The sequence below is a fragment of the Panicum virgatum genome, chromosome 5N, assembly GCF_016808335.1.
Source record: "Panicum virgatum strain AP13 chromosome 5N, P.virgatum_v5, whole genome shotgun sequence".
Lineage (NCBI taxonomy): Eukaryota > Viridiplantae > Streptophyta > Magnoliopsida > Poales > Poaceae > Panicum > Panicum virgatum.
Genome location: NC_053149.1, coordinates 72,178,943 through 72,188,077, shown reverse-complemented (window position 1 = coordinate 72,188,077; position 9,135 = coordinate 72,178,943). Strand labels below are relative to the sequence as shown.

General features: G+C 47.6%; 1 protein-coding gene and 1 non-coding gene across 2 annotated transcripts; both read right to left on the bottom strand.

The window, feature by feature from the left end:
* Positions 1-479: 479 nt before the first annotated feature.
* On the bottom strand, positions 480-3,644 carry LOC120674429 (tetraspanin-6-like). Its single transcript, XM_039955613.1, has 2 exons — positions 2,655-3,644; positions 480-749 (listed from the first exon to the last, which is right to left on the bottom strand). Exons 1-2 carry the CDS (start codon positions 3,515-3,517, stop codon positions 671-673), a joined length of 942 nt encoding a protein of 313 aa, XP_039811547.1. The 5' UTR covers positions 3,518-3,644; the 3' UTR covers positions 480-670.
* A 4,881-nt stretch (positions 3,645-8,525) lies between these two features.
* On the bottom strand, positions 8,526-8,632 carry LOC120677159. Its single transcript, XR_005676221.1, has one exon. It is a non-coding gene; the product is annotated as a small nucleolar RNA R71 (small nucleolar RNA).
* Positions 8,633-9,135: the final 503 nt, after the last annotated feature.

The window sequence follows — 9,135 nt, the reverse complement described above, 5'->3', positions numbered from 1 at the left end:
CATTCGATCGCGGATATAGTATATGTATAGCCTAACTGGGGACCAGTAGTTTTTTTTTAAGGAAAAACTGTGGGGGAGATCCCCACAGTATCAAAAACCTTTAATTAAAAAAAGTCCAGCAAAAAAGTACTTACAAGCTAACAGATTGTTAATAAATTAGTGCAAACAATAAGAGCTAGCAAAAGTAAAAGCATACAAAGGTAGAAAAGTGGTGGGGGTGATTGTGCATCAATCCCTTTATTCACATGATGAGACCGCCATCAGCTGGGTGCACTAGCTAGCTCCGTCGTTCCGACGACCAAATCTATATCAATTACTAAAGCGAGTAAGGTTTCCATCTAAATTTTTGGTTTGATCCGTCTTGTATCGTTGACATATGGATCTTAGTCCGTCCCATATGCAAGTCAGACTAACCTTTCGTCAATCAGAATCCTAATTGGAATCTGGATAAATCAATCAGAATCATAATTGTACCCAGATAAATCAATCGGAATCCCATTCGAATCCCGAACAATCAATGTCTCACGTGATCACAACATGGCCTGTACACGGAGAACAAGCAAAAAGTTGATGATATTATGTACATTTATTATACTACCCGTAGGATCGCACGAATATGATAGTAAAATGTGAAATTCAGTCCCCCAATATGTATATAGGAAGCACTGATCTATACTATCACTAGATCATACCCTCCCTCCCTAGTACTGTAGTACAGCTGCTCTCTTTGGCCATTCCACCACCTTGAGCTGCGCCAACAAGATCACAAAAGCAAAATTAAATGCTCATTCGTTCACGCATGCATGTTCTGATTAAGCAATGCAAATTATACTATATATACCCATATGATATACTACACTTTAGGTGTAGCAGTTTATTCTATACCAAAAGCTAAACTATTCAGAATTACTGAATATTTTTTCAATAACTATTTGAACTAAATTTACCAATTTACTGAACAATATTCGGTACGTAATAGTTCGTCAGTTACTGAATTACTGAAAAAATGTTCAATAATTCTGGTCAGTTTAGCTGTTGTTGTAGAATAAACTGCTACACCTAAAGTGTAGAATAATAGATGTGTGTGTAAAATTAATCAAATTAAGTGAAAGTAAGTAGTACTGAAAGTGATCGGGTGCTCTAGCCTAAGAGGGGGAGGGGGTGAATTAGGCACTAATAAAAACTTAGACCTATGGCTCCAACTAGTTTGCACAAAGCTTAAACTAAAACAAGCTATCTAGATGTGCAACTAGGTTGTTCTAGTGTAAAACCCCTATCCCAAAAGAGTTTAGCAACCTATAGCCTTTCCTATCAAGAAACTATTCTATGAAAGTAAAGGCATACAAATTACTAGAATGAAATGCGGAAGCTTAAAGAGCGGGATAGGAGATAGCAAACTCTTGACGCGGGTGTTTATCCCGTGGTTCGGTTAGCCACAAAGGCACACCTACATCCACGTTGTTGTAGCACTCACTAAGAGTATTGCTACTCGGCCACCAAGTCTCTTCCGTGAACACAATCACGGTCACCTTGGCCCCGGGTTCCACTAAGGAGCTTCTCCACAAAGGATGGGGGTCTCCACGTCCCCCGCACAAAGGTGTCGTCGCCGCTCCACACCAAGTCGGAGGGTCGATGACGTTGCCGGCGAGCTTCACGCTCCAAGGTGCCGGCGCACCAAGCTCTTGTTTTGGTTCACTAATGAACCACAGCACAAAGGCTCTAAGCCTTGCAAACTCACTCACTAAGAGCTAATCCTTTACACAACACTCTCAAAGTGTGCTAAGGGCTAAGGATATGATCTTGATGCTTTTGTATGGCTTGGAGATGTTCTTGGGTGTGTGTGGGATGTCCAGCAACTCCTGCAATCTTCAAATGGCCGGGGTGAGGCGTATATATAGGCCACCAAGTCTTGTAGCCGTTGCTCCAACGGTTAGCTGAAAATCTGCGTACCACCGGAAGAACCGATGCCTCTTGGCAGGGTAGCGTCGGTTCATCCGGTCACTCATAACACGAAGTAGCCGTTGGACTCCTGATGTCTGACGCAGAGACCACCGGTTGAACCGATGCTTTGTACCGATGCCTCACCGGTTCAACCGGTGCTGAAGGAATCTTCTCCTGGACGCTGACGTCATTACACCGGTGGTATGCACCGATGCACCGTCGGTTGAACCGGTGCTGAAGAAACTTCTTCTGGGCACTTGACATCGTCTCTGGTACAAAGGACGGCCATTGCACCGATGCCCTATTTTAGACCGTCGGTTCAACCGGTGCCTATAGGCTGACTTGGCTTCGATTCCCTTCTGCACCAAAGTATCAAGGCGTCGGTTCTTCCGACTACCATCGGATGCTCCGATGCCCTGGCGTCGGTTCTTCCGGTGCTCCTGAATCGAAGAGCTTTCAGGGCGCTGCCCTGAGACCCGCGAGGGGCGGCTCCCCCTCGACCCCCGTCCGCTAACCGGGTAGCGGAACCCCCGTAGGGGCTGCCCTTCGGGACTTGCTACGCCTATTTTCTCTTTCTCTTTGTCATCACTTGAACCTAAAAGCCTGAGAATGATCATCTTAACAATCATATTAGTCCAAGTGTTGTGTTGTCATTCGATCACCAAAATCACTCGAAATGGCATCAATGGTGCCATGTTCGTTACAAGTACTACCAGAAGTAATCCCATCGTGGATTCATCTTTGACATGCGGTTGGTGGGGTACTCGGCACGGCGGGCATTGCGGAAAGCACAGCAGCCACAGGAGTAGATGGTGATGAGCACAACGAGGACGATGGCGTTGAGGATGGTGATGTTGTGCCAACCTCGCCGCACCTGCTCCAGCACTCCGGCCTTGCACGAGTCGCACTGGTAGCACAGGATGCCGGGGGCGTTGTTCCACCGGTAGCAGTCCTCGTCCAGTGCCTCCACGGGCACGCCGCCTTGGTCGTACGTGCAAGACGTCGGTGGCTTGCAGCACCCCGACTGTATTGGCGTCAGGCTATGCTGCAGGTAATCCATGGGCGTCCAAGCCGCGATCCTGGGGCACGCTCCGGACCCAACCACGCATGCCAGCGCCGGCCGCCAGTAGCGGTCGACCTGGACGCGCTTCTGCAGCCAGGCCGAGTAATCTCTGATCCGGAACTCCTGGTAGGGCCTGCCAGGCACTTGCCTGCCGCCGCCCCCCGCCGTGACGGTCATGCCGAAGACGGTGATCCCCAGCAGGGCGACAATGAGCAGCAGCATGGCCAGGAGGTACAGCCACAGCGCCCATGTCACATGGTAGCAGGCGCCGATGAAGCCGGCTAGGGAGACGAGGAGGACGACGAATCCGATGGCCAGGAGCGGCGCCTGCAGCGCGGATTCGCATGTCGCCGCCGAGCCGTGCGCCAGCCACAGCCCTGCGCCGATGATGGGGATGGAGGCAAGGAGCGTCACCAGGTTGAGGTACCCGATGACTGTGTTGCTCAGGCGGTGCGGGTATGGGTGGTGTGAGTGCGAGTGCGAGTGCAAGTGCGAGTGCGAGTGAATCGTCATCAGCTGCTGCTTCTTCTTCCTCCTCTCTCGATTTCTCTCTCGATGCTATCTAACTACTAGTCTACTACTGCTACCAGTATATGCTGGCAATACCTTAGCTACTTGCTGCTTATATATATCGTGCTCATCCTATATAGCTAAGCTACTAGCTAGCTGTGTTGCCGGCCTCATGCTTTTCTTTAGTGCTTTTTGGCTGGCGTGAACCCGGGGCCTCTGCTATAGCGATGTCTGTGCATGTGAGCTGGAAATCGATCTAGTATCTAGTAAGGCAGCTTTTCCCAACCAAAATCTCACCTTATCTCTAGTTAGTAACACCGATCAGTACTAAAACAATTTTGCACCCAAAAAATAAAGAAAAAAAAGGAACACTTGAGAGCCCCCCGCACACTCACGTGAAATTCGCGTGTGCATGGTTCCTAACTCATGACCTCCGACGTATCGTGATCCTTTCTTACTATCACACCAATGCATCACATGTAATTAGATGAGAGATGCATTTCCTTTGAAGTAATCCCCGGAGGACCATGCATTTAGTACCGAGCCAAGACACCGGCCGGTATTAATTGACGCATTTTAGTACCAGCTAGTGTTTTGGCCCGGTACTAAAATGGTTCGAAGACTTTCAAGTTTGAACCTCGGTACTAAAATGACCCGCGACAATTTTAGTACTGATCAAATTACGATATATAGGTACTAACATGCACGGATGAAAGGTCATTTCTCTTGTACCGTATATAACGCATGCACGTCAGCAGGAAATAAATAATGTTCCAATATTTTCAGCCTTGGCTGCGCTGCATACATGAGTTCTGAAAAACATACATGCATGCATGCAATCCTTTCTACCTGCAATCGCGGGATTTATTAATTGATTCTTAATCATTAAGGAATGCGGCTGGCCTGGGATCAGGATCTGGGCAATGGGCTCATCGGATCCTAGGGAGCCCAGATCCCTTCTTAATCATTAAAGATAAAACATTAGACACTACGGGCCATCGGCTAGCCATTCGATGAGAATGACGCCAGCAATCGGTTATTGTACAACCGATTATAGGGAGGTGTTGACACCAGAGTTTGACGCGTGTCAAGGAGGAGTGTTGTAAAGGAGAAAAAGTTCTGTATGGTACGATCGGTGGGCTTGGAGGGGTGATCGTGCATCACCGTTGAAAATCTTGTTGACCGAGGAAGAGGAGATTGACCAAATATTTTGACTTTGGTTTGGCAAGAGTTATCTTATTTTAGAATTAGTTTTGTTTTATAGAATAGAATCGTGCTTTGCCGTAATCGGCTAGGATTGTGTTAGCGTGGGGTATAAATATGAACCCCCGGCTATTGTAAAGATTAATATACATCCAACAAACACAAATTTACTCTACTTGCACTTTAGTTTTTCGTCGGCGACTTCACCATCCTTTTTCTTTTCCGCGAGTTCTTTCAAGCTGATCAAGCACGCCTCACATTCGAGCGATCTGGTTTGCTGGTAAGTCTTTATTTACCGAGTAAATCTGAGCTTTAGCTTCCGGGCGCATCGCTGTGGCTTCGTTCAGATTTATTCAAAATTTACCGAATTTATCTAAGCTTTGATCTCGGGTGCATCGCTGTTTTCTCGTTTAGATCTATTCACAAACTACCCGGCTTAGTGATCTGTTTAATCGGCTGTAAGCTTCTTGTTTATCATGATAAACCTTGTAAAGCTGATTAGATCGGTTACAAGTTTAGTTTTGTTCAAATTCATACATTTGTGGGTTTGTACATTGTTATTTGGCACGTGTCGGCTTTAGATCTAGCCGTCTAGTTGCATATCGGTATTGACAGCTCATTGCCAATTCCCTGTTGATCGCTTTTATTACACACTCTTTATACCCGATCTGCTGCCGTTTTCTGTATCGGTTAAGCGCGTGAGAGTGATTCGGAAATCTAGCCGATACACTCTTGATTTTGACTATTTGTTGTTTCCTTATCAATTTACTGGTCAAATTGACTGGCATGCCTTGGTTTTAATCAAGTGCAGTCCGAGCTTGGCTTACGGGGCTCTTGGGCTTGGTGTGTGATCATTTCTCGTCAACACATCTTTTGGCACGTCTAGTGGGACAGAAAACATCAAGATGTCGACCGAAGGGAAGGATAAGGTTTCTACAGGAAACCAGATCCCGATCGACAAGGATAAGCTGAAGGAGGAACATAAGGCGGAACTCAAGGCAGCCACTGAAACTTATGAGCAGCGGTGCCTTATATCCTTCAGCACCAACAGAAGTGGAGAGGTAATCAAAAAGTATGATTTTCCTACTCTTCCACCCTATGATGAGTCACAGAAGGAGGACAGGATGGTGCATCTGATGAATCAAGCGATCGGGCAAGCTTTCATAAGTCATGCTCCGATCACGGCCAATTTCTTTTCACAATGCTGTGCTCAAGACGTTGCAAGATAGGGGGATGCTTGGTTTTGTGGGACCGGCCTATCAGCAGGCTAGTCAGATGGTTTTCTCCCCTACTGGATCGGCTACTGAGACATCACCGATTGACCCTCAGGCTAAGGCAGATGGGAATATCGGGGATACACAGCCGATTAGTACTGCAGCACCAACTCAGTTTCCTCCTGTGTACACCAGTTCCACGCCGATGGCTACACATGCACAGGGAAACTACATGACAGGGTTCCCAGTTGGGTGGAATCTTGCTACTGGATTTGGTATGCCCCCAGAGTACATGGTGTCATCTACAGCAGGGCAACCAAGCTCATCGGCTTCGCAGCCGATGAATCAGCAAGTTAATGTGTCAGCTCCACAGCCGGCCCAGTCTCAAGACGCCACACCGGCTCCATGTTGACAGTCGTTAAGTGCGAAATATGACCATCAACTATACTCATAAAAAAAGAAAAACTATACCTCTCACTCACATATTTGTATCACTAACCTAGCTCCATAGTTATTTTCGAAGATTTATATTTTCAGGAGCACAAGTCCGGAATAAGAAGAAAACACGACGAATACGCAGACAAAGTCACAGACTATCACGTCCTGCGTAACACATGCAAAGGAAGCCCACAAACCAGACTAAACCGACCAACCAAGCCCCGGCACCGACCATCTGACATCAGGACCCATCAGGCAGTAACCCAGACGAAGGCAGTGGCCAGAGGAGCCACAGGGGGGGTCGGTCGACCCCACCTGGAAGCCTCTCCCGGTGAATTTTGGCGGGAAGGCTGATCTTATCCTCCTAATGGCGGTTTGGCATGTTTCCATACAAGGAGATGGCGGGAACCGACCTCTCAAGCTATAAAAGGGGCCTCTCCTCTCTCACACCACACACACCACTTAAAGTCCTATATCTCACACTCTCTTGTGACTTGTACTCCTTAGGGTAGTGGAGCTAGGCTAGTACTTCATCTCTTAGTGAATCCAGTCGTCTTCGGGGTCGGCGAGCAATCCTCGGCCTCTGGTGTGACTTTGTATTCTGACATTCGTTATGCTATTCATATTGAGTTCGTTCTTGGTTATCTTGCTATGTTCTTAGCATGCTTAGCCTTGATCTATACTTTATCCAGTTATACTAGTTGCTTGCTTAGACCAGATGATCTGGGTAAGGATATCGGTTCGTTGTGCTTTCGGGCTTGCCTTAGCATCTTACCTGTCCATCCGAAGGGTGAGGGACCCGAGGGTGCTAGGGTAGTGACCACATATGTGGGCATGGTGCCTGGGTGTACGGGATCCTTCGGATATGACGGTACTCCACGGTGTGACTGGGGTAGACCGCAGGTGGTGACAGTCCTGTCGGTCCGCCGGGAAGTTGCTTCTCGGTTAGCGTACTCCCCGATGTTCGGGTATAGTGTAGGAGTTCATGCAAAGATGAAACGGGACTGGATGTTCTCCAGTGCGGGTTATTCTCCCTGATGTCCCTAATTTCCCGGCACCTGCAGCTCTAAGCATGTGGCTAACGTAGCTTATCTGCTAACATGAATAGTATACTAAGAATCTGTGCATATGCTCCAACTAACCTTAGGTGTGCTTGTTTATTCTTTATTCATGAGAGTTGGCTGTTCTGTGTGTGTCACATTACCCTTGATTATCCTTTATTTATCACTTGCCCTTACAAAATCAGTAGTCTGCATCTTACTTCATAAGTGTCATGGTTATGGAACTAGTAAATATCTTTACACAACCTAGCCATTCCTTGGGAAAATATAAATAACAATACCCTGAATACTTCCGGGTGAAATACTACAACGGTATATCCGTGCGCTTGCGGATCTTTTTGTAAATGTTAACACATACCAACACTGCATTACCTTGGCAGCGGTGCTAGGAACTAACCCCACCTAGTGGCGACGCTAAGAAATGCCAACAAGCATTTCTGGCACCGTTGCCGGGGATGGCACTAGGTGTAAAGATTTTACTAAGCACATAAATATAGCAATACGAGTAAGAGGTAGCTACTGCTTATACAGGCTAATGTGTTTATCTTTTTGTTTTCTCCTGATTGGATGAAAACAGGGTAGTGTATGTCTGGTTTCTCCTTGCCGACAAACTTTGTTGAAAATCCCGAGAAGCTCGTGAGAAGGGTCTGACCTCGCGTCGTCCCTCCTCCGCTCTCACAGTCGACAAGCGAGCCAGCTTTCCAAGCACCATCAACAATCACCGAACCCATGGCTGAGAAGACTCTCCGTGACTTCTCCGTCCCCTCAGCTGCCAATGTGGCAATTGGACCCAACGTTGATGTTGGGGACGTGAACTTTGAGCTGAAGTCCAGCCTCATTAACATGGTGCAGGCTAGCCCATTCTGTGGCAAGCCAAATGAGGACGCCAACGCCCATCTGCAGAACTTTATGGAGTTATGCAAGACCGTAACTATACGGGGCATTACGGCTAACGCCATCAGGTTCCGCCTGTTTCCTTTCTCCCTCCTGGGGAAGGCAAAACAGTGGTTTTATTAGAACAAGAAAGCCGTCAGCACATGGGACAAATGTTCCACGACGTTCCTCGCCAAATTCTTCCCGTTGGGCAAAACAAATGCCCTACGTGGAAGAATTACAAGTTTCCAGCAGACAGGGATGGAATCCATCCCAGAAGCTTGGGAGAGACTGCAAGAATACATACTCGCCTGTCCTCATCATGGGATGGATGAGTGGCTCATGCTTCAAAGCTTCTACAATGGGCTAACGACAACATCCAGAGCCCATCTCGATGCTGCTGCTGGAGGAGCCTATTTGGACCTTACAATTGCTATGGCTACGGCCTTAATTGAAAAGATGATCTCCAACCAGGGCTGGAACGAGGAGCGTTCCCAGCCCAGAACCAAGGGCGTAATGCACACCGTCAAGGAGACGGTCATGCTTGCCGCCAAGCTGGACCTCCTACTAAAGAAACTCGATGAAGGGAACCGGCAACAGATGCTTGTTCCCGTCCATGCCATGAACTCATACTTAACGTGCGAGGTTTGTGGTGACGGTGAACACTCGGGGAATGACTGCCCCAAAACCCGTGAAAACGCAGCCTACATCAACAACAACAACACCGGGTTCCGTCCACAAGGAGGCCAGGGGTGGGGTCAGGCACGCCCACCATTCCAAGGAGGAGGTAAAAACTTTAACTCAAATTTCAATTCGAATTTCAATTCGAACC

Excerpts from the sequence above, each read along its gene's own strand:
- LOC120674429 (XM_039955613.1), bottom strand. The coding sequence starts at position 3,517 with ATGACGATTCACTCGCACTCGCACTTGCACTCGCACTCGCACTCACAC. Across the intron at positions 750-2,654 it reads CCACGATGGGATTACTTCTG|CTCAAGGTGGTGGAATGGCC; the intron begins GTAGTACTTGTA and ends TTGTTGGCGCAG.